This window comes from Colossoma macropomum, unplaced genomic scaffold (genome assembly GCF_904425465.1).
Source record: "Colossoma macropomum unplaced genomic scaffold, Colossoma_macropomum, whole genome shotgun sequence".
In the NCBI taxonomy this organism is placed as follows: domain Eukaryota; kingdom Metazoa; phylum Chordata; class Actinopteri; order Characiformes; family Serrasalmidae; genus Colossoma; species Colossoma macropomum.
This window is the reverse complement of record NW_023494785.1, coordinates 38,675,943-38,701,968: the sequence shown is the minus strand read 5'-3', so window position 1 is coordinate 38,701,968 and position 26,026 is coordinate 38,675,943. Positions and strand designations below refer to the sequence as shown.

Sequence of the window (26,026 nt, the reverse complement as noted above, 5' to 3'; positions counted from 1 at the left end):
AGGATGTATTCTGCCTTACGCACAAAGGTCGCTGGGGTAGACTCCAGCGCCCCCCAATGTGAATGCGAGTACAATGTACAAAGTTCCATTTTTTATATTGTTTTCAGAGAAGAGGTAATCCCCTCTCTCTCTTTTAATGTGTCATAACCTGTTTTGCCCATCATTCATTCAAAGATGTATCACTTTTTGTTTAAGGAAAAAGGTTCACTTGAAAGCCTCTGCTGGAATTTTCTGGAAACTTTCTGCATAGACCTGGTACTTTTCCAAGGCACTTGTCTGAATGCTTGGTACTTCTTACAAAGTTGTGGGTGCTTTACATACAAAATGTTTAATCTTGTCCTATGGATACCTCTTATGGGAAAGAGAAATTTTTACTTAATTCCATTACTTCCTTGCAGTATCATCAGCTATCTACCTTCCTTCTGCAGTCACCAACTAAAGAAACAACATCAACATTTCTACATTCTGAAGGATTTAACGTGTCACTGCATGTACATGCACTCATGGATGCACCAAGTTTTTGTCCTTAGAACATTTTATTAATTTTTAAAGTGGTGTTTCAGCCAAACAAATGAATTTACACAAATGTTGTTGAGAAGCTAAGACATGTTTGGTGGCCCAGTGCTACTGAATCAGAGCGAGAACAGCAGGGAAGGTCACCAATAGCCATACAACTTCACCTCATGCTATACTCTGGCTATCTGGGATGACTCTGTATGACATATTATTATTCTATCTAAAAACAGATACCCTATCTAAAAAATACTGGATGTTGCATGGTTAAAAACGTTAATCTTGGCTATATTCAAGCCTGAATTGTATCTGTATGTTTATCCATTGAGTGTCTGAAAATACCCTGAGATGGACTGGCGACCTGTCCAGGGTGTATCTTGCCTTCCGCCCAATGACCGATGGGATAGGATCCAGCACCTCCCCACGACCCAGAAGGATAAGCGGCTTCAGAAAATGTGTGTGTGTAAAAATAAAGTCTGTATACTAGATTAGTGAAAACGTGATGCAGTTTCAGGCAAGTGTTTTATGATTGATCCATGTCACTAACTTCCACTACTTGTTATTTCATAGCTCTACAGAAAAACAAAATAAATTAACTGTAAACACCAAACCTTGCTGTTTGACCAAATTTGGGGTAAGAAGGAAATTGTGTCAGTTGGGTTTTTGGCTAAGCCATAATTTTAAGGATCCCCTAGAGAACCCTTAACCCTCCTGTTGTGTCCCGGTCAAATCTGACCGATAAAGTTTCCTCTTTAAAAAGTGTAGTAAATTTCATCTGTTTGTCATGAGGTTTCATGACTTTGTTCACACATGGTATTTGAACACCTAAAATAAATCTGAAATATTTTTATAAAAATGTGTGTGTTTTATGGAACTTGTATACACCCATGGTGTTCCCGGTCAAAATGACCGGTTATTGGAAATGAATCTATAAGACTACAATTACTGTATAAAACAGAGTTCAAGCACATATCAAGCAATCCACAGCAACCAGAGAAAGAGGGGTCAAAAGAAAGAGGTGCCAACTGTGTGCACCAAGAGATAAAACACTAGCTTTGTGTGCCACAGATTCGGTGTATATATATGCAAAGAACATGCAACGACCACAGTATATTGCCCCACATGCTCATGAGAGGACAGAACTGAGGAACATAAGGATAACATTATGGCACTGTCTTTTCAGAGTACAATAGAAAATTGTAAATATGTTCATACAGTGTATGGTTCAAGCACTTCTCTTAAATTTTCCCTGTGTACATTTGGGCTTTTGTTTTCAATAAATAAATCATACCGGTCAGTTTTGACTGGGAACACAAAAGTTGTTAATTTGTGCCACAGTTTAGAAAACTGAACTGGTTTCAAAAAAGTGACTTTGGTAAACATTTCAGTGAAGCACTCTGTGACAAACACTACAATAGGTTTCATCTTAGTATTCGTTATAGTCAAAATAATATGTATATCGTTTTTTTTTTCCCTAAAAAAATGAGTAAATGAGGCCTGCAGGACATAAACAGCAAAGACAAGTTCAAAATTTATAATGTTCACAAGAGATGAAATCCATAAAAAGATCTAACACAACATGTGGTGATAATATATGAATTATTGTTGATTTATAATGGAATAAAATGATGAGTGTTAGCCGAAACGAACACAACAGGAGGGTTAACTCAGTAAGCGTAAAGTGGGCTTCCAATTTTGCCAAGTGCACAAGTGAGGCAGTTGACATGAATCACCTGCCAGCAGCTGTCACCACAGTGTGTCAAGAGGGATTTGCTGGTGGCGGCCCCCAATGCTCCGCCTCCCCACAATACTGAACACCTGTTTCTAATTGTCTTAATTATTAGCTGTACATATACAGGGGTTATACTGGGCTATAGGAGGTGGGGGAGCCATGCTTCCTTCATGGGTGCCAACAATGTGGGAACAATTTCATTTAATTTATGTGCTTTAAGGTGTCTTTAGCACTGACATCCTGGAAATGTGATGAAAACTATTTTTTGGTATATTTAGAGTGTACTGCAAAATTCAGAGGCCACCCATTTATTTAGTTCAAAATGAAGTGTTATTCATTTTTCAAAAGTTCTGAGAGGATTAGATATAAGATAATCCACTTAGGTAAAGAAAACCAGGAAGAAACAGGAGTTTCCAAAACTGACGTTGTTAAAAGAGATCAGGACAAAAATGGGACTTCTAACAACTACACAAGACCTGGTAGACCACCAAAATCACTAACATGTAATCAGCTTTCATCTTTGAGAAGCTCAACTCGCGTTTCACATCTGAAAAAACCCACAGGTGCTTCTGTCCATCCTTCCACTGTGAGAATGGACTACATGCAAGTGGATGTATAGCTGTCAAGAAGTCAATAGACAAAAAAGAAAAAGGAAAAGCTGCTGGTCACCCCAGACCTCAACATCACTGAATGTGTTTGGGATTATTTGGATTGTGAGAAGCAGAAAATGCAACCAACTTCTAAGACTGAACTTTGGAGGTGTGGAAAAATGGTTTCTGCAGATTTCTTTAAAAAACTGAAAACCAGTCCCCCCAAAAGAATGGAAGATGCAAAAAGTGACCACACAAAAATGTAATATTCATTTGTTGAGGCTTCCGTGTAATTTTCTGCTTTTTTTCCTATGTTGATGTTGCCATCCGTGTCCTTGGCCTGCTCAGCATTTTTACATGCCATAAAATATGGCTGTTGACTCATTTATTCAGGTTTTTTCTTTAGTTTGTCACTTGTCTGCATGTTTACTTCTTAGTGTGATCTTTGTGATCTAGTGTGATTCTAGTATAGGTGTAAATCTCGACCTTGCAAAGATTTTATTAGATTTTTTAGGAAACTATTTAATCATGAAACCTCAACTCTAACCAGACTTTGAGTTGAATTTTACTCTAATTGATAGTATTCGATTATAACCAGATGTGGACCTATTTTGTGAGTCCAGATCTGGTAATACAGCACTGCTGTGTCTGATCCACTTGTACCAGCACAACACACACTAACACACCACCACCACATCAGTGTTACTGCAGTGCTGAGAATGATCCACCACACAAATAGTACCTGCTCTCTGAGGGTCCATGGGGGTCCTGAACACTGAGTAAAAGGGGGCTAACCAAGTATGCAGAGAAACAGATGGACTACAGTCTGTAACTGTACAAATACAAAGTGCACCTATACAGTAAGTGATGCTGCTAAAATGGACAATGAGCGTAGAAACAAGGAGGTGGTCATAATGTTATGTCTGATCGGTGTATTATTTACTATCTAAAATGGCCAGTGAACCTGTACCTAACTGAGTTTTTATATGCAATGCAGATAATGACAAAATAATAGTAAAACTGAAAAAAATATTTTTTAGGGGGATGTTTTGTTTAATGGAGGTACAATGGAGCTACACAGGAGCTACAAGCCTAACGTTGCTAAGAAACACCACCAAGCCCATTCAGACCCAAATACCTTCCATAAATACATCAGCAAAAATGCTTTGCAACCAGGTCTTAAGGTTACAAAGACTTGTTGATGTAGTTAGGACACAATGTCCCATATGGAAACAAATATGGACATATATTTTTGCATAATTGAAATACATGTAAAATGCATTGCAATCCATGCCAAAATACATCTCAAACACTAAAATGAATTTCAGAGTATATTGCCATATTAAACAAATATATTTTAAAGTACATTTATTGTAAAATGTATGGGGAAGTATTACACCTAAAAATGTACCATACAAAAAATAAATGTATGCAAATGTATTTATTAAATACATTTGAAAATGTATGAAAATAGCCAAAACACTTGGCTAAAGCACTGCATGGAATATCTTTTGAAGTGAATTCATCCAATAATAATAATAATTAATAATAATTAATAGCCAATGAACCTTTAACATGGCAAAAGCAAGTGTTGTAGATATTGATACTCTATGAAAATGCAGCCCTACAATTTGATATCCAGCTTATTTGAAATACATTTATACATACATCTTGCTGCGTATGTATAATGATTAATGCAAAGTATATATATCGCTGCTGTCGGAAGAAAACCTCGTATCTCCGTTTTTGTCGTTTTTGCGTAACTTTCATGATAAATGGACTAAAAGAAACGTCCAAAATGACTGGTTCCATTGACTTACATTAAAAGTGAAGTAGGTTTTTTCCTTCTCCTGTAAAGCTACCATTTTACCATACATACACCCACCCCCCCACCCACCCACCCACCCCCCCCCACCACACACACACACACATATATTACAGTAAGTCACACAGTATCTTAAAGAGCTGGATACAGTGTGAGTAGGTTGAAAGGTTTTGGCGTGACTATTAACTTCTAGTGTTTGTTAGCGATGTTGGACACTAAACATATCTGTTGAACTGCATCTGGGATAAATGGAACATTGTGTAAAACTGATTTCTCCCCAATCTATTCATCATTTCAGACACTGTCATGGCACATTTCTAACGGGAATACCTTTCAAGCTGTTTTATGTTCTTTTCCAACCTCAAGGGAGCCCCAGGCGACTCCCTGAACCATGGTAACCATGGACACGCTGTATCTGAGCTGTGTTTTTTGTCACGAAACAAAGACAAACTAAATGCTTGTTGGACCCCCGGGTGGCTTGACATCCCCAAGTGACTGTTTATCCCAGTGATTATGTACGCTTAAACTACTCATAACCCTAATCATTAGAACAAAACTGTTCCGTATTTGGGTTGATCCTGGAAAAAAAGCCAATATGCAAAAAGTAAATAAATAAATAAATGAAAAAAGTCCAATATCTTGGCATTTCTAACAATCATACTACTCTTAAACACTGTGACTGTTTCGTTTATTTATTTTACCCCCCTTAAGTGCAAAAATGTATTCTTTTATTTTATTGCACCTTCAAATGCAATAATTGTTCTGTGCAATGCCTCCAATGTTGCTATTAATACCAGACACTTTATTCTTTTATTATATTTTCTATTTTCTATCTTAGAGTCATCCACAGGCTTGCTCCAAACAACATTACATTGTATACTGTTATTTGTACAGTGGCAAATATATGTAAGTTCACTATAAGAGGCTCACAATGTTAGTTTTTGATACTTGGTTACCTTTTATAACATACTTTGAGGGTTTACAACCATCTGATTGAAGAAACCCCTGACTTATAATCCATCATACAATTTCTATGCAATACTTAACACTAGCTACTGCCCTGGCATCAGGTCTATAGTTTGAGGGTTGAAGCTGGACTGCCTCAGGCCCCTCTGGGGTAACTATAAAATAAAATAAAAAAATTGCCTGAGCTAGAAATGGTGTATTAATGTTACTGTAATTATGCTAGTTACCATTTTGACAAAGTTTTCTTCCGACAACAGAGATATATATATGGTTATATGTATATGGGTATATATATTTAATTGTATATATTTTTTTAAGTTAGTCTGTATGTTCTGCCAATTCTATTTTCTATTCATTTAGGTTTTTAGTTTAGTTGTTTGTTATTTGTATGTATGTTTATTAACACTTTAATAATATTGTTTTAAATGGAGTAGAGAGACATGGATGGGTCTTTAGGGTAAAGGGAAAAGATAATGCAGGAAAAAAAAGAGTCGTGTTTTATTAGTTTACATTGTACTGTGTTATCATCATCGTGTTGTCATATATATATATATATAAATTTGGCAAAATAAACAATACTCATGTAAATAAAAGGATCAGAAGTGTGTTCTCTATAAAGACTGTTAACTTACTGTCACTTGAAAAAAATCAATAAAGCTTGTCATATGACTGGGGTGCCCAAACCTTCGCATACAACTGTACCTGCTAGACCAATGTGAGGCACATGTGTAAGGCAGTTATCTGAAAAACCCAGTCTAAAGCTAAATAACAAGTAGGTCTAGTTCTAGTTTGTTTATTAACTTAAACGCATTAAGTTCAAAGCAATGTATCAGAGTACACATAGCATAAGGCTGAGCGCTTACTACTATCTCATTAAAAAGTCGAAAAGAAAAGCATTTTCAAAAAGAATTAGTGGAGGATTCGTTTCTGGAAAACTAGCTGGCTTCTGAGCACAACAATGTTTAAACTATATATAAATGCAGAGTGAAACACTGCATCTCTCAGCACGACATGCTCTCGCCTTCAAGTGTTGCAATAAGGGGAAGATGTCTGTACCCTTTCTGGCAGTTGTGACCTACTCAACTGCAACTTCCTCTGGTCTATAAATGTTTGAACCTTGTATGACTTTTCTTATCTTTCTCTGTCAATCATGAATGCCTTCTTTAACCACTCACCTATAAAAAGGCTATTCAGACCTACATTAAACTGAGTGCATCTCTGAACGCTGATGCTTCTGCGGCCATTTGTTCCGATACACTCCCCGCAGGTTCAGTTAGGTGACGGTGGGATCATAAAGGAACAGGAGGAAAATCCCTAACAAGTGCATTTTTTCATGTAGGTATTTCCTCAGTTACTGAGCCACTTGCAGCATCTACTAAGCATGCATTTAAATATTTTAATACTTAATAAAACTGAAGACAAAGAAAGGAAGAATACTACAGTATTTATTGATACAATATGTATAAAGCAAGAAATACTTCAAACCATGTTTCCATTAAAACTGTGTCCGATATAGACAATGCACCAAAATGAAAAAAAACTTTATTCACAATGTAGATACTTTTTTTTTTATTTGAAAACAAATTATTTTCAAATGACTATAAATTATTTTCTAATTATTCAAATAATCATGTAAACAGCATTCTCTGATTTTTTAGATTGGAGTAAGGTCTAGAAATCCGATTAGGAAATCCAATAAAGTGAGCTGGATTTTAGCTCAGTAATCAGATTGCTCAGTGCATGTATACTCTTACTCTGATTTCTTTCACATTTCTTAGCCTGCGCATGTGTACAGACGGCAGTACCAGAAATAAGCAAGCAGTGTTGCCAGAAGATGCCAGCAAAACACAACCACAATAAAACCAACTACATGCTTGACAGAATGAAGGATTTAAATATTCATCTTCTAGATGATGTATGTTCATTGTTTTAAAGTGGTGAGATGTTTTACTGCTGCATAAAGTTTGAATTTTACATTACGTTTATGTCACATCTTCTTCTGCAAGTTTATTGGCTGGTTGCAAAGCAGATCCGATGACTGCCTGACTCATGTGGACCCAGTTTCCTCATTATCTGATTACTCAAGTGCATGTAAACACATTGATCGGACTACTGACAAAATCTGATTTTCTGCCGTTACTGGATTATTGAGTGCGTGTAAACGCACTCAGTGAGCAACTTACTGATTTAGATTTCTTTACAGTGATGGGGGTCATGATCTCCTCAAAGCAAATTCACCCACTTTATTAACTATCCAAAATGACCACATCATGATTTATTTTTACATGCAGCAATGTTAAAGCTACACAATGTAAGTTTAGAGACATCTCTGTTGCAAATGTGTAATTGTAAATGTCTTAATTGTAAACATCTTAATAATGAAATTATGGGGAAATGTTAAAATTCAGCAGGATTCCCCTTTACCTAGCACTGAACTGAGAACTAATTTTATCCTTATTAATTTTATCTTCTTCAAGTGTGAGTCAATCTAGCAATGTGTTTAATTGATCTTCGTTGCTCACTTTTTGTACTGCAGTCTCAGGAGCCGTACTTAGAGATAAAGTGACATCAAGAGGCACCGACTTAACCTCTGACTGTTTCACATCTGTAGAAACCACTTTTGCAGACTCTGGCACATCCCCCAAAATACAGTGCACCCTCCTTCTGTGGTTCTTTAAGGATCTTGTGTCTCGATAACTCCGATGGCAACTTTGACACCTATATGGGTTGCCCTGGCTTTGACGAACGATTTCCCTGAACATCTCAAGACCACCTCGGATGCAGTGGACTCGCCTTCTATGGTTCCTCAAGGACCGCAAGGCAGTGTAGCTCCGTGAACAGATGTGACACTGAAATGGATTGGAATGGCTTTGCTGTAGAGTTCCTTTTGATGACTGAAGTCCACCAGCTTTGGGCTCTAAAACACCAACGCTGCCTGGGTTTAGACCTTGCGGTCGATGGACTTTCCTTAGATGATCCTTCAGGGACTGGAGTTTTGAGTAACTGCGTTGACACATCTGGCACTGAAAGGCATTTGATGGGTTGCTTTGTGAAACATGTGCAGACTGAATAGTAGGTGACTCAGCAGCTTCCTTTGTGCCATGGACCCTCCTTTTATGCTCCTCAAGATCTTCGTAGCTTGAGCACTTATGCTCACAGATCTGGCACGTCAAAACCTTTTGTTGGCTGTGCGAGACCAAGTGTCTTTTGAGTCCATCCATGCAACTGAACCAACGGACACACACTGGGCAGCGGACAGGTTTGAAAGAAGGTGTACAAGTGTTGCCCTGAATGTGAACCTTATGAGCTAATGGACTTTGGAAGGTCATACCACAGCGAGAACAAGAGTGCTTGTTTTGACCTGCAATATCTCCTCTGCAACTCAACCTCAGGTGTCTCAGCAAAGACTTGCGTGCTCTGAAGACCTTTGTACATCTGTGGCACATGTGTCTGTGATTTAAATGTGATTTCAACAGATCTTGAGACCGGTTTTTCTGATTTTGCGCTGACGATTGAAAACGTGGCACCTGCTGAAGCTGAGGTTGCTGTGGTTGCGACACTTTCTGCTCATTTTTCTGCCCTGATGTTTGTGCATGGAATTTTTGGTGTGCTTGAAAATCAGCCCAAGACTGCAAATTCTCACCACAATGGGAACAAATGTAGGACTCCATCGCATGCATTTGCAGATGCTCAAACAGAAACCTGGGGCAAGTGAAAGCAGCACCGCACTCACAAGTCACTTTTCTGGGAAGCACAGATGGTAATGACATAATCCCCCAGTTTCCACTTCCAGAATTATTGTTACTGCTCTCTTGTCTTACTTGGTTCTTAGAAACTGGGGGCAACACAAATGTGTTTTCCTGGGAGGCTTGGTTTTTCTTCTCAGACAACTTATTCACCTCCAGAGTGCTTGCACCTCTCACTGACTGGCACCTCTTTCGGTGCATGTTCATACTGTCTTTGCGGGTAAATGACACTCCACAATTGGGACATGGAAACTTTTTCTTTAGCACAATGATATTAGCCTGTCCAAAAGAATGTTGCCCCATTAAATTTCTTGCTCCACAAATCTCAAGGTGCCGCTTCAGGGTGAAACGTCGGGAATAGCTTTTCTGACAGCTATTACACAAAAAACGTTTTACACCACTAGCAGAAATTTGCACCTGAAAATCTTTACTTGACAGTGTTGAACTGGTTGGACACTTTATGGTGGGTTCTAAGACAACAACCTCATCAGAGCTGTCCTTGGGTGCCTCCATCAAATCATCATGTTTTTCTTCATCAACATCCATCACATCTATTTCAGCATCATCCAAAGGCACAGTACACTGGCTCCCTCCTAATGATTCACCTGTTTCAGCGTTGCTTCCTCGACTCATTTTATCTTGGGCAGTTGTAGGAACAGCATTTCGAGAGAAGCGTTTTGCCAATAACCCTGTCTGATATTTTCCCTCCAACGAAGAATCAGTATTGAGCTCCTCAGTCTTTACCAGTTTAAGGCCCTCTGTGTTCACACCAACATTTACCTGACATGATGAATCTTGTTGTACTGACATTAGTTGTTTTTCTGCATTAGAACCTTGCTCAAAATTGCTGACCATGTCATTTTTTTGGGCTCCAAAAGCAGAGCTCTTAAGAAAGGCTATCCACTGACAATTGTGTTTGTTAAGACTGTGCCTTCGTGTATAGCTCCGATTGCACATTGTACAGTGGAATAACTTCTGAGAGTGCTGCGTTGTAGGACTGTTTGACGTTAGCAATGTAAAATGTCTGGAAAATCCAACATTAGAGCTAGCACAGATGTGGTTATGTGGAACGGAAATGACACTTAGCACATACTGTCGGCAACGGCGGCAAAATTTGACTCTTTCTTTCTTGTGCAAGGCATGATGCATTATCAAGCTGTCCATGTCTTGAAAAACTCTCCGGCAGAGACCGCACTGATGCTTCCCCTCAATGTTTTCTCTAACAAGCTGTTGACAGGCCTCAATTGCAACCACAGGATACAGAGTCTTTGTCGTAGATACAATCCTCCTCTTTTTTTTTTTCTTGACAGGCTTGACATTAAGCAAGTTGCCTGACTGTCTGAAACCCACTCTATTGGGGCCATATTTAGCGACCTTTTGCCTGACATTATTAATGAAATATCCAGAGCTTGATGCTGACATTACTGCTGGAGCCTGCACTGGTGCCCTTGGTGAAACTCTCCGTGTGGGTAGGGTCCTCTTGCTTTGCTCCGATTGCTTCTGGGTTGACTGTCTACTATTCATGTACAATGTAAGCATTTTTAGCAGTGGTTTCTTATTCCTTGATTTTTGACATTCATTTACTGTTTCCTTGCTGTCAGAAACACATGTATTCTCAGATTCTAATTTCTCAAGTTCAATCCCAAAGGACTGGCCTTGTGCTTCTGTGAGTGCCAGAGGGGAGGTTAAGTCAGATGGCTCTGACCCTTCATCATGATGTACCTGTGATACGGCATTATGAACAGAAGGAGAATCTGAAGTAGACAAGCACTCCTCTGAAGCAGTCTGTGTGTTCTGATGAAGTGACTCATCAGTGCAATGAGAAGGTGAGTTCTCATTAGAGGGAACTTCATCTGGAACAGGTTGGCTACAGTCCTTCTGAGCAAGTTCAGAAGTTTCGACAAGTTCCAAAGTTTCATTACCTTCAGAGGTTTTATTACTTGTCTCGTCCGATTGTGGCTTCATCTGTATTTCATGTAACTTTTTATGCTCCTGGATGGCACCAAGTTCATGAAACTCTTCCCCATGATCACACACATATACATCTTGAGTGACAGGAGGGGGTAATACCATACAGTGATGCTTCTGAAGAAGTTCTGGACTTGCAAATAAGCTGCCACAGTGACTGCAAGTAGGCAACGTAGTCACTCTATGGTCAGAGATCTCACTGGCATGAGAAGTCTGATGTACCAAGAGAGATGATAAACCTTTAAACGTGGCAGAGCATGCCACACAACTGTATGTTTTACTGGAAGGAGTTCCAACAGATTTTGTTTCTCGAAGTCCAAGCATTTTAGGATGCCAGTGCAAGGCAATGCTGATGCCTGCCAGTGTTGTTCACTCGGTTGCCACCATTTTTGTAGATGACCTACAAAAGAAAACAAAGTGAAATCAACAAGGCAAATCAGCAAAACAGCCATCATGTCCAAAATTTTGAGTCATTAAGAACATTTACTGTGAAAATCAAGAAACATTAAATATAATGGAAACGATTCCTTGAGAAACTCACTGAAAATCATTAATGCAAATTCTTTGCATCGAAGCTTCGTTTAATCCATATAACAATATACAACCCACTGTGTTCCTCGTGGATGATTATTACTGTCGCACAACACACTTATGCTGTGGGCAAGTGGTATGAAGACATGATCTGATGGAACGGACTGCAAAATGAAGAAAGAGATAGTGAGGAGGGAACAAGAGGCAGTCCAGAGAAAATGACAGAAAATGTCCAAAGTTGGGATCATTTTAAACAGGAAAAAACAAAATTTTTGTACAGTGTGTCTGTTGTAAAACTGAACTAGCCTACCGCAACAGCACAACATCAATGTTTCAACATCTCAGCAGAAAGCATCCAGTCCATGCATCCAATCCACAGAGCAGAACTGACATAAGGCAACATTAGCAATTCATGTAAATCAAAATGACTACCAGTTGAGACAAAGCCTAGTAAGGAATGCATGATAATTATGGCTATATCTAATGGCTAGTTAAGAACGTAAATCAAGGGTGGCTAGTTACGTAAGTTAGCTTAGCTTTGCTCAAAATCATAATCACAAAAAAAGAAAATATGGCAAGTGGTGTAAGCCTAAGCTTCATTCATGATATTATTATGATAGCCTTGAACACACACACACACACACAATCATGCACCAATCACATACATACCCAACTACCCTCAGTGATGCATAAAATAAAATGCACAAATCCAACACAGCAGATATATTCATTTTAGTTTGGAGCCGAGTTCACAGACAGCATTTTGAACATGACTGTCACAGACATGTGCCTGCTGCCTATGGTGGAGGATGAAGGCTTTCAGAGGAGGCCCCCCTAGGCAGGGAGAGCAGTTTCAGCACTTTGGGACTGTTTTGAATGCACTGACTGGAATGTGTTCAGAGAGGATGCCACTGTCAACCAAGACATCATTCTGGGGAGTATGCTGAGTCTATGATGGGATTCATATCTAACTGTGTGGAAGATGTAACCCTCATCAAGAATATCGTCACACGTGCCAACCACAAACCCTGGCTCACCAGAGAGGTACATGCGCTTCTGAGAGCACCTTAATGCTGCCTTCAAGTCTGGAAACAAACTCGCTCTTAGATCTGCTAGAGCCAACTTGAACCAGAGCGTGAGAGCAGCAAAACGTGCTGAGGGTCAGAAAATCCAGAGTCACTTCACTGACTCAAAAGACCCCAGGCGCTTATAGCAAGGAATCCAGTCCATCATAGACTACAGGTCCCCCCCATCACCCTGTTTGAGGAAAAGAACATTACCACAGTAATGAAAGCCCCTCTCAGCCTGGATGATGAAGTACTCTGTCTAAAACCAGGTGAAGTCCGGAGGACCCTACACATGGACAACTCAACTCAGCTGCAGGTCTTGACAACATCCCAGGGTATGTACCAACAGGTACACATCCTCACAGACATCTATAACACCTCCCTGAGCCAAGCCACCGTTCCCTCATGCTTCAAGGCCACTACTGTCGTACCACTGCCAAAGAAGTCACCAGCATCAACACTCAATGACTACCACTCTATAGCACTCACTCCCATCATGAAGTGCTTTGAAAGGCTGGTCAAAGACCACATGACATCCAGACTCCTGACAGCACTCAACCTACTCCAGTTTGAATACCACCCGCCACTGATGAGGCCATATCAGCAGCATTTCACCAGAGTCTGGCCCTTCTGGAAAATTAGATGTTCGGATGCTCCTCATTGACTTCAGCTCTGCCTTCAGTCATCCCCAAGCACTTGGTAAGAAAGCTTGGCCCATTAGGCATTGACACCCCACTGTGCAACTGGTTACTGAACTTCCTCACAAACAGACCCCAGACGGTACAAGTTGGAATAAACACCTAAAACCATCATCATGAACAGTGGAGTTCCCCATGGCTGTGTGCTGAGGTCTCTGTTGTTCACTCTGATGACTCATGACTGTTGTGCCAACTCAAACCACATTATCAATTTTGCAGACGATATAACAGTTGTGGGCCTTATCAGCAACGACAATGACTCTGCCTACAGAGAGGAAATGAACCAACTTGTCATCTGATGTGACAATAACAACCTGTCACTGAATGTCAACAAGACAATGGAAACTACTGTCGACTTCAGGACGAAGCATATGGTACACACTCCACTTACAATCCATGATAACGCTGTGGAGTCAGTAAGAAGCACCAAGTTTTTGGGAGTGTACACCATGGACGACCTGACATGGACTACACACACCACCTCCCTTGTCAGAAAAGCACAGCAGCATCTTCACTTCCTGCGACGGGTGAGAAGAGCAAAGCTTCCCCCTCCTATCCTCACAACTTTCTACAGAGGCAATATAGAAAACATCCTGACCAGCAGTCTCCCAGTATGGAATGGCAGCTGCACTGCGGCAGACCAGAAGTCCCTCCAGAGAGTGGTGAGGACAGCAGAGAAAGTCGTCAGAACCCCACTTCTGTGTTCAGCCTTCTGCTCTCTGGCAAACGCTACCGCAGTATGAGGTGCAAGACTGCCAAACTCAGCAAAAGCTTCTTACCACAGGCCATTAGACTACTCAGTTCCATTTACCAACACATGCAACATGCTGGCCTATCAGGACTGTTGGACTCCTGAACATACATAGAGACTGTCTGAACAAATTTATTATTATTAAAAGTCATATCTTCCATTTTAAGATTGCAGCTAGTTTGTGTGCAATAATGTCAATATTCTCATCACTTGAGCAATTTATCACTACTCACCAGTGTCAAGTTTACATTTCCTGATTTTGGCTGAAAACATGGATAGGTTTTAGCACGATGTGCAGGTCACACCCTGAACTTGGTCGTGAACCGAGATGATCAGATTATGATCTGATCACTCAAAACACATTTGGAGGGGGTCAGAGACAGACCTTGACTATTTATCAATTGCAAGCATTATCTATATACAATTACATGAGCAGAAATGCATTTGCTGAGTGCTGACAAACGTGAGGGGATAAACAAGAAATGAAAGATGGAAAGAGGCTACATGAGGCTGGATATATCCCTTAACCAAGCGCCTTCATGCACTCAAGGCTAATGAAAGTGACTTGGTCATGCTTGTCGACTTGTATCATAATGGGGAAAAGAGTAAGCAATAGTAAAATGGATTTGCTTTCTAAACAGGAAAACTGCAATTAGATCTCATCTGGTCACAGTGGAAACACATTTTAGTGGCAAGTGTAAACATAATCCGGCCAAAGTTTATCCAGATACAATATGGAGACAAAAGACATGTTAACGCAAAGCGTAAATAGGCTCTTAGAGTCAGAAGTGTCCACAGTGGTGGTGAAAAGAACCAGTCACCTCAAGAGTTTAACGCTTCTAAAAGCAGCTTCAGAGCAATGTTTGTTATGAGGTAGGTTATGACTACGCTGCCTGATGCCTGAGACATTGGTTTATGATTATTTTGAAAAAGTTTGGGCCTAAAACATTTTTTTAATTTATTTTTTTAAATTTTATTTTATTTATTGCAAAAAAGAACTTGCATGGTGTTGGACGGCAAAATAGTCCCTATTAGGGATGCATCAATACTGATACTGGTATTGCGTATTGAGCTGATACCCTTCTCATTTACTTGTACTTACACTCATAAAAATTCACCGATACCAACATCCCGATACTACCTGATACTAGGGGTGTGGGAAAAACTCGATTCTTAGATGCATCGCGATGCGGACATGAACGATTCTGAATCGATTCATAAACGTCAAAAATCGATTTTCTAAATATTTAATTTATAACGTAATGTTGACGGAACGCAAAAGGCGGAACTGGAAGTGGGTAAGTGCAGCGCCCAGACAGTCTCTGGCGGCACATAACAAAAACACAACTGGATGAGTGAGAAATCCGACCAGCTCCCTCTGCATTAAAAGCCAGGTTAGATCAGGAGTCACAACACAAATGATCAGAAGAGCCATTTTGCCTTTCAACCAAGTCAAACCACCTCGGGAGCCACAACATTTATGCCCAGTATGTCTTAGTATGTATTAATGTCCTGGTGTGGGCTAAAAATATAAATGAGAGTGCAGACTTACTTCGCTCTGCTTTAAGCTTCGCCTATAGCCGCTTTCCTCCCATCTCCGCCAGAAAACTTTTCTTCAAAACTAGAAGAGTTTCTTGTAAAATGTCTCAGCGTCTTCTCGTTCTAATTTTCCTGTTCCACCTTAAATTCTGCCTTAGGCGCCGAATGTAACTGCTGCACCATCTAAGGTGGAACGGGAAATATCGAAAGAGAAGCGAGTTCATTTTCGCAACTTTTTAGAGAAAGACAGTCTCTCATTGCAGATTTAACCAACCGCGCTGCTTATAAATGCGAATAAGTCCTCCAAATGTTCGTCTTAATCTCTGTTTTTTCGTTCGCTACTGGTGAGGCCAGACTTCGGTACTATGTGACCTGCTGTCTGTTCTCAGTCATTGAGAACCAGGGCTTTTGCGCTATGCTGCACACTTTGGAGCCGAGATTCAGTGTCCAGTACACTCTCTACAATGAGACCGAAGTTATAAAATCACTGAAGAAAACGGGAAGGATGGCTGTAACGTACTGCGTGGACACCCATTACCACTGGATCTTATTTCAGAGTAACAGCGCATTTTATCGCAGATGAGTGGCAGCAGCTTCTTTGAATGAGAGCCTTCTAGTTCACTTGCCACATCACTTCCATTTGATTTATTAATAAAAGATATTTTAGATATTTAAAGCAAAGTATTTGTAACGATCCATAATGCATGTACATTATGGATCATTACAAACACTTTGCTTTAAAACTACAAAGCCCTCGAACAGTAGGAAGATAGAAATCCTGTATAGAGAAAAAAGATGCATCGAGATGCATCGATAATCGTTTTATAATCGCATCGCAGCCCTCTGAAACGTAATCAAATCGAATCGTGAGGTGCCTAGAGATTCCCACCCCTACCTGATACCGTGTTATGTAAGCCAAGTGTACACTGCCATGCTAATGAACAAACGCAGGAAAGAAGGCTCTGCTCACCCAGAGAAGTGTGAGTGGCTCAGTGTCAGTCGAACACAAAGCCATCGGTCACTTTTAACCTTCCACCTTGGTATATTCCCGCCAGACCCACACTGTGTGCTTTTAGACTGTTTTTAAACACAATCACAACCACTTCCCCAATACAGCTGGAAACACGTTGGCCGGAAAAACTAAAAGGAAAGAAAAATAACTGACATTTCCTGCCCAAGTCTGTCCAACTTTACTCTGTTTGACTGAACAGAATAGCGAGGTATGAACTTGATTATTGATTTATAAACTGTAGACACACCGTACTGTCCTACCATGCATAGGCTTACTTGAAACTGTTCATGGACAGAGCTTGTTCGTACAGTGTGAGTAGCTACAGCTCAACCAGCCAAACAAAAGGCTTCAGACATAAAACACCATGAGTGAGCTCCTCGGATGCAATTCCTGCTGACAGATGAGGATCAAAACTATTAAACATACTTTACTTACAGCTGTACAGAAGCGTTTTTCTGATGTGCAGCAAGACTCTCCTCTCCACTGCAGCGCTACTTCATCCAAGGTAACTAATGTAGCATAGCTAGCTAATGCACATCATTTAAAATCAGCTAAATTTGAATGATTTCACTGCTAATGTACATTGCACTCACTTACACCAACAACTACTTCATTCTAAGTAGGTTACTCAGTATGGTATCAGACTCTGTATCAGCAAGGACCAAAAAAAGGAAAAGTACACCATGCTTTTCACTATGTATCAATGCATCCCTACTTTTATCAATCCCTATTATTATTATCATCATCATCATCATCATCATATAAAAACCACCACTATAAAGAAATATGAGCTTCCTTCACTACAATGAACTACTTCATTCACACCTACATTCATAACTACTCTGAATGAAAAACAGTTGTTTATTTTAATATTTTTTTCAAAAATCTGTTTTACATCAATTTGTAGTTCCAAATTTCTACACTTTGCAATTCTAGATAGGCAGATATTACATGAAAACATAACTGGATAGCCGCATTGGCCCAATGTACCCAGATCAGTCCATCCCTTGCAAAAAAAAGGGCTTTGTCATTATAACACTAACCAAGCTTTAAACTCCCTATAAACCTGCACCTTTAGTTAGGGGACTGCTTTTAGCTTTATACTGATTTACACACCGATTAAGGAAAAAACACTCTGATTACTTACAGATGAAGCAAAAAATGTTGATTATCCTATAACAATGGCACATGTCAAGGCCTGGGATATATCAGACCATCTCTCTGTATAAAAGTTTAAAGTTCGTCCTCGGAATCGATGTTAGGGACGCATTGATACCGATGCTGCTATCAGGTATTGGGCTGATACTGTGCTCATACAAATTCACCAATACCAACACCAGATACCAGCTGATGCCATGTGACCTAAGTCAAGTGAACACTGCCATGCTTACGAACAAACCCATAGATGTACATCCCTAGATGCCGCGTTGTCTGTTGTTCTCTATCTGAGGCGATACGTCTGTGCGTCGGAGCAGTCAAGATCAGCTTGTGAACAAATTCACATGTATTGAGAGACGATGAGTCTCAGGATTACATTGGCTTCAACTTCCTTATTACTCAACCGATTTTCACCACATTTGTTTTGTTATAATCTTCAGACACAGATTAATCTAGGCTGTATGGACTGCTCTCGGTAGCTTTTATTTCTTTAATAACTGTGATCGTGCTGAAGTACTCGGTCTGCACCTGATGTTAAAAACCGAGTTTAGCGTGAGTTTCGGTAGAAACATAATCTCACACACATGAACAAATCAATTAATGTGTGAATCACTTCTAATCTTAATACACAGAAAAATAAAACAACCCCCCCAAAACACAGTAAGAAGGTCAAAGCTAAAGTTGGCTTCCTATTCGCCAGCTTCTTGTTCAGATTTTCCCGTTCCACCTTAAATGGTGCAGCTTCAGGCACCAGAAAGTGACTGCTGCACCATTTAAGGTGGAACGGGAAAATCTGAACAAGAAGCTGGCTAATAAGAAGCTAACTTCAGGTTCGTGTAAGAGGGTGCTAACGTTAATCTATTATGAAAATCGACAAAGATTAAGAAATGCTAACTTACCAAGCTACATAGCTTTAACCATCATTGAAAAACAATCACATCAACAGGTTCTCTGTGCATCACCAGCCACACGACCATATCTATGCATAAACATCTACACATAAACATCACTGCATTTCCTCTGTTATATAATCCTATCCCACTTTCTGAGTGCATTATTCTTGAAACAGTAAAATTTAGACAGTATCTTTCTTAAACTGCCACTCTGTAATGGTACTGAATGTAGTCCAGCAGCGATGCTGACCGCCCCAAAATGCGTGCCTGGCTGAACCCAACGCGGCATCTAGGTTTGTATATCTGTGAACTCAAGCTAGCATTGGAGGGTGCTCTGCTCACAAGTGTGGAGATCACTGGTCACTAAATATTCTGTCTTGGCCTGTTTTTAAACACACACAAATGCATCCGCTTCCCCTATACAAGGGGAAACATGTAGGCTACCAAAACAGCAGAGAAAAAAGTCGACTTTTAGCAAAGTCCATCTATGCCAACTTTACTCTGTTTGAATGAGCAGAATTGCGAGGAATAGATGCAGTTTTTAAACTGTTTTCATAAAATAGGCTGTACACAGACTAGGGCTGGGTGATTAATCGAGAAGTAATCAAAACCGACGTTCAGAATCTCTCACCAATGTTATTTCGATTTTTTAAATTCTGCTAATCCTTTCCCCACTCTGTGTTTTCATGTACTGTCCCCTTAAGACTTACTACCGCGAGTGTAGTCATGTGACTCCGCCATGTCCACTCTGCCACATGGAAGCTAAGGCTATGTTCACACAGCAGGTGATCTTCTCAAAAAATCCAATTTTTTGTTTAGCTGTTCACAATATCTTTTAAATGTGATCTGTATGCGAAATCAGTCTGAACAGATCAGCTCCTAAACCAACCCGCATTCGCAAAGGAACAACGTGTCACGTTGCTTCACGTGGCTCATCCAGAGGTAAACAATCATGACTATGAACGAACGCCAGTCGCTCCCAGAGCTTTCAGCTTCATCTTCGCCAGCATCACAGGAGCCATCATGAAGCTTCACTGACTGACAGCTGGGCTCATCACCCAGAATGTGTTCAAGCTCGCCGCAAAAAGGGCGTGGTCACTTCTTTGGTTCGTGTCGTTGGATTCTTTAAACTCTGCTTTCAGACTTTTAACTGTTCTTTGACGCTGCAGCCTCGTTCTCCTGCGGCCACATTCAGCCATTTCTATCAAAATATCTTCAAACACTGAGGTGTTTTGGATACATCTCTTCTAATTTTTATTAGGTCTCAGCAGCGCGAAATTATGACGAATGTCGAGTTGGATTGACGTAAAAGTCACATGAATTCCGATCTGGCTGTTGAGACGATTTACATTAAGATATGCAGAGCATATTTACAATACAAACCTTGTCAGTGAACTATGAGGGCAAAAAAACAAGCAAAAAAACCCCCAAAACAAAATAATCGTTCATTAATCGTAATCGAGATAAAACATTAAATTAATCGTGATACTGATTTGAGGCCACATCGCCCAGCACTAACACAGACCGTACTGTCCTACTATGTACATCACCGCCTGGCTTTTTGGGTCAGTGCACAGTGTTAGCAGCCCTGCTCAGTTTCTCACCCGACCCACCCCTATACACACACCCCTCCCAACGACCCCAGAACCAGCCCACCCTGCTGAAATCTCACTCTTAACAATGTAAAAGTTGGTCATTATTACCTGTGTAAAAAGACTTTAACGTCGTTAAACAAAGCGCATGCGTAGAGGGCGATTCAAAACTATTAGCGCTTGACACCAAACTTGAGGGGAGAACCCAGCAGTCAAACTTCGCTCAGAAGTTTCAGCCAGCGAAAAACAAACGTGGTGCAGACCCCCGCTTTCCGGTACAGACCCCAAAACGCACTGTGTTCGTGTCACAGTGGAGGAAAATACTCAATAACCAAGTCATGCTATGTTTCTCCTCGACGAAAGCTTCGAACGACGGCCACAAATCTGAGCTCCGTCGCTCCTCTCTGCTCTGCCGAGGAACCCAGAGAGCCAGACGGTCAGCTCGGTCAGCTTCCCACGGCTAAGAAAGTGAACAAAGCTTACCTGGACCATCACTACAGCCTCCGAGCCGCAGTGTTGTCAGGCGAGGCTCCTTCAACAGCTGCTCATTTCAGCCTAGCGCCGTTAGCGAGGCGAGAAGCAGTAACTCAGTACAGGCATGCTAACCTATCTGCTATCTCGTGCTTCCTTGCTGTGGGTCGGCAAGCAGCAGCTTTAGCGGGGTTTTCGTCTCAGGCTGCACTTCAAAATAAAAGCACCCAACGGAAACGGTCTGGGTGAAAATAAGGTTAAAGTGACACTCCCAGAGCCGGTTTATGAGGCCACTCTTATACCAAAAACATGACTGCAAAACAGCAGAGGGCGCCCGCGAGTCAATGAATGGGCAAAAATGGAGCTAAATGGCAACAAACGCAAAGTTAAAATAGTTTCTAATCTGTGCTTTTTTTAGTGAAATAAAGAAAACTCGCCTGTATGTTTCCCTTTTTTCTACAGCAAACAGGTTTTTCGAGTGCTGATTGGCTGATTCATTGGCTGCTCGTGCTCACTGACGTCATGTACGTAAATAAGGTGCATTATAAACTCCTATAACTCGATTTCAAAAGCGTTTAAAAATATAACATCGGTGTTAAAATGTTTTATGCTGTTATGTGTTCAGGATACAAATGCATTCTTTTATCTTAAAAGTGTTTAAGGATTTATAAACTATGATTTTACCCAAATGCTCCACATTAACCCATTCCTTTTGGACTCGCTCGGGAGCGCCCTCTAGCGTTAGAGAAACCAGGAAGACATTACAGAGCTGGAATTCTCCTCTCTAGAAGTTCTCTGGGCACCGCAGCCAAAAATAAAAAAAATAAAAAATAATAATAACATTTGCTACATTTGTTGTAAACATTCCTACTTGGTGCCAGAATAGTCCTAAGTCTACTGAGACTAAAGACTGGGTGCGCTCCATTTACCTGTGCTGGTGTTCTAACAATTTGTCCTACCCATCCAGGCTTGGGCAAAATACTCTGAAAAGGGAGTGATGGCTGAATACTGAATACACTGTGTGTAAATGTTTTCAGTAAAGTGTTCCATTACAATAAATAAAAAGTGAATCTTGAGTATATATTGATAAAGTACATGGGAAAATGCTGCTGTAATATTTATTTATTTCCTCACTGTTAACTGGTATGCAGTTTCGTTTGCGCAATTCTTCTGATAATGTCTCATGAAAAATTCAATTATTAAAATGAATTCAGAAATGAATACAAAATTCTCAGTGTTATTTTGGCTCTCATCTCCTGCTTCAGTCCAGGCCTGCTGTTGTTCCTATAATCCCACTGCCCTTTCATGACCCAAGCCAACAATTCGCCATATCCCAATAACAAAGCCTTGCAAATTTGACTATAAAATGAGTAGCTATGTGATTTTCAGTTAATGATAGGTAAGTAACTTGCCGCAGAAGTCCAGTACAATGCCAAAGCTAAGCTCATCACTCGAGATACTGTCCACTACTCAGTTCGGTCATCCCTCAAAAGAGGTTACTAAGGTTCAGATTAATAACATGCTTTACATTACAGTGATTTATCAGTTTACTCAGGCTTTAGAAGGAACTTTAGTGTTTGTAAAGAAGCCATTTGTAGCCCTCCTCTACATCTTTACATGCTGTGTGCTGATTTTAGAATAGTTACTTAAAAAATAGTAGTAATGTTATTTCTTTTAAAGATGGTACATATTTTTTTAAATGTAGTGTGTAAGTATTCTGAATACTGTTTTTACAAAATGTAGCTTGGACTGAATACAGGTCATTTCTGTATTGTGGATATGTATTCCCAATACTTGTATTCTGCTACATTCCAACCCTGTACCCATCAAACGGTCCAACCAAGCATGCGCATATCATTAGTATAGCATAGTAACTTAGTGTTTCAAATGTTTTACGTCCTTATGAGGTGATTTAGGTCATCAAAATATCGTAATTATTTTTTTATGTTGGTAATATTTTCTGATAAGGAGATTTTAGGCTATCAAAAATCCTACCTATACATTTCAGTGCTGGTAGCATTTTCTGATAGGGTGATTTAGGCTATCAAAGTATCCTACCTACAGTTTTATGTAGAGAGCAGCCTATAAATATGTGCTACAGTAGGCCATTTGGACAAAGTAACCCGATTCGTTAGAACACTCAAGAGCTCGCTGCTTTTCGTGTAGCTGTGAGGGTGGAGAAACCTGTTTAAGGGAGGGTCAGTGGCGCTCATACCTGCTCTTACGTAAATTATTGCGTAGACGATAGGTTATTATAAAACTGTAACTAGAAGCTGTTGTAATTTTCCTTACGGAAGAGAAATTGTTACGTCCGAGATTCAGAATGTACATTTCAGTTGTATCATTATTTGCCAGGCTTTACCGTGAATTACCAGGATTTAATGTGTCACTGAATGTGCATGCACTCATAGATGCACCAGATTTTTGTTCTTAGAACATGTTATCCATTTTTAAAGTAATGTATCAGCCAAAAATCTAATTTATACAAATGTTGTTGAAAAACCAAAACATGTTTGGTGTCTGTAACATCTTTAGTGATCTATGAGGCTGATGTAGCTAACAAGTTCTAAGAAGCTTATAGCTTGCATGCCTAAATCACAACACACCTGGCTCAAAGCAGTTTAAAGGGGAACTCCACCGATTTTGCAAAATTACTTAATCATTCAACCATCCATTTATCCAAAATGCTATCGAAAATGACCAGTGAACTTCCATGTGTCTTATAAGGTTTTATATGTCATGCTGATAATGTTTAAACATGTTTTTTTGGGTAGATCTTCTTCTTACAACGGCCTTTATGTACATCTCCGCCTTGCACACCTTCCGTGTTGGCGGCGTTGCGTCACGCGGTGTCAACAAAACTCAGAGCTTATGTGAGTAACGTTATTCATCAGAGGAGCTGTGACAGATCGCAGTTGCACCTCGCTGTCCTGCCCCATAAACAAGTGAGCAGAGTAGCAAGTAGTTTGGGTTCTTCTGCTTCAGCGCCGATGGGTTCAGCCTCTCTCTCTCTCTCTCTCTCTCTCTCTCTCTCTCTCTCTTCCTTTCTTGCTCTCTCTTCTTCAAGCTGCTGCAAGTCATTTGTGTATTCTGGTTCAAATCAATTTGGCTCAACGACATTTTGGAAACAGACCTTATCCTCCACACATCTTCCAAAAATAGGTAAGAAAACAAAAGCTGCTGCTGGTGTTATATCTGAATCAGTTTTTCTTCAAATTCATGTCCCCTTTGACAAATCAGGTCTTCAGCACGGCGCATTCACTGAACACAAAACAACACCAAGCAACACTGGAACTACGGAAAACGAAAAGGTTAAAAAAGAAAGACTGAACAGTGTTTTCACCGTTCCCCAATATAAATTCACCCAAGATAACACAGCATAGTTGAGATTCCATAATAAATATTATTAAATTCGAGTAAGCAGTAAACAGTTGTACTGATAAATACTTTTTGGACTGTTTGTCGCTGATTGGCTGAATTCAGCTGCTGTACAAACCCTTTTTGAACGTGAATTTGACGGGGAACTGAATCGGATACAACACCTGCGTTAGCCATGTTGAATTGCTATAGCTACAATCTAGTAACTACAAAAGCATGTTAGCTTGCGCGCATTGATCTCAGTTGAGATGCGGTTTTGATGGTAAACACAAAATGAATCCTGGAGTAATAGCGTATATTAAAAATTTTAGGCCAAAACGTTTTAAACAAAACTATCACAAAACAATGATTCAGGTATCAAGCAACGCATTTGCAACAGTTTTGTGTAGTAACTTAATGGGATGTAGCTTAAAAAGTCTAATGCCGTTAAAAGCATCAGACGTCTGGTTCCTAGTACTATAATGGTGAATAATTCTGACTCAGTAAATTTCTCCAGAAAGGCACATTTCACACCACTCTGAATTTTGAACCACTCTGAATGATTTGTTGAATGATTAAGTAATTTTGCAAAGTCTGTGGAGTTCCCCTTAAAGTAATCCCATGACAAATAACCTACAGTAGATTTGCTTAGTAGTTTATCCCACGTGACAAGCATACATTGGTCCACTGGCTTGATGAGGTCAACACCCTGCTGACTGTATGTCCACCTTTGGACCACCCACATTATTGTCCTGTATGCAAGGCCTAATTCTTTTTTAATTTCCTCAAACAGTTTTTAAATGCACATAGGCTTTTATTTTGAAAAAATAACTAAGACAAACATTTAAAGAATTAAAAAAAAAATTACTATGTCTGATATTAAATTATGTTTTGTTGTTGCTGACACTGTACTAGTTTCATTACGGCTGTCTTGTTTGTATGATGAACTGAATGCTCTGAGGCAGCAGCTCTGCGCTCTTATAAAGCTGATGAACCACTAACAGAAGCCATGCATCATTCTAATTAGCTGCTCCAGGCGAAGATAGAAATTCAATGGTCAACAGATACAGAAACTACCAAACCCTAAAGGGCCATAGATTTGCATGTTTTTTACTCCATTTTTATGTGGTAACAATTATTTTCATTACGTGATACCTCGAGTTTTTAAATTACAACACAACGAATGTTTTCTCAAGATAACTACTTTGAATGAAGCAAAATAGCTGGTTCCAAAAGCAAATAGAGTTGAGCCAAGTTGAGCTGTTCCATGCAGTGGAAAAGTGCCAATAGTCTGTTCTCCCTTGTTTTTCTTTCCTAATGTCTCTGCCATGTGCCTTGGAAAGCATCACCGAGCCAGCGCCAGGTCCCATAGTGCCGCCTAGTGTTCCGGAGAGCAGTCCTTCTTTTCTTTTTCCTTGCAGCTGAAGGCCCAGCTATTTCAGTGCTGGCTCCACGCAGGGCTCCAGTGCCGGTCCTCCTGGCCACTCCAGTTAATGTTCTTCAAGCAACACTGGTGCTGGCCCTTCGTGCTGGCTTCCAAAACTGCTTTTAAGACTGCTCCTCCAGGGCTGCCCTCCCAAGCTTCTCCTCCAGTCCCAGCTCCCCACTGTATTCCAG

General features: G+C 40.2%; 1 protein-coding gene across 2 annotated transcripts; it reads right to left on the bottom strand.

Moving 5' to 3' along the window:
• Window positions 1-7,737: 7,737 nt before the first annotated feature.
• On the bottom strand, window positions 7,738-21,270 carry LOC118823791 (zinc finger protein 850-like). Of its 2 annotated transcripts, XM_036593618.1 has the most exons (3): window positions 21,065-21,270; window positions 11,950-12,035; window positions 7,738-11,740 (listed from the first exon to the last, which is right to left on the bottom strand). In XM_036593618.1, exon 3 carries the CDS (start codon window positions 11,662-11,664, stop codon window positions 8,110-8,112), a length of 3,555 nt encoding a protein of 1,184 aa, XP_036449511.1. In that variant the 5' UTR covers window positions 11,665-11,740; window positions 11,950-12,035; window positions 21,065-21,270; the 3' UTR covers window positions 7,738-8,109. The 2 variants fall into 2 exon arrangements, with proteins under 2 accessions (XP_036449511.1, XP_036449503.1); XM_036593610.1 differs by lacking the exon at window positions 11,950-12,035.
• Between the last annotated feature and the right edge of the window lie 4,756 nt (window positions 21,271-26,026).

Excerpts from the sequence above, each read along its gene's own strand:
- LOC118823791 (XM_036593618.1), bottom strand. The coding sequence starts at position 11,664 with ATGCTTGGACTTCGAGAAACAAAATCTGTTGGAACTCCTTCCAGTAAA.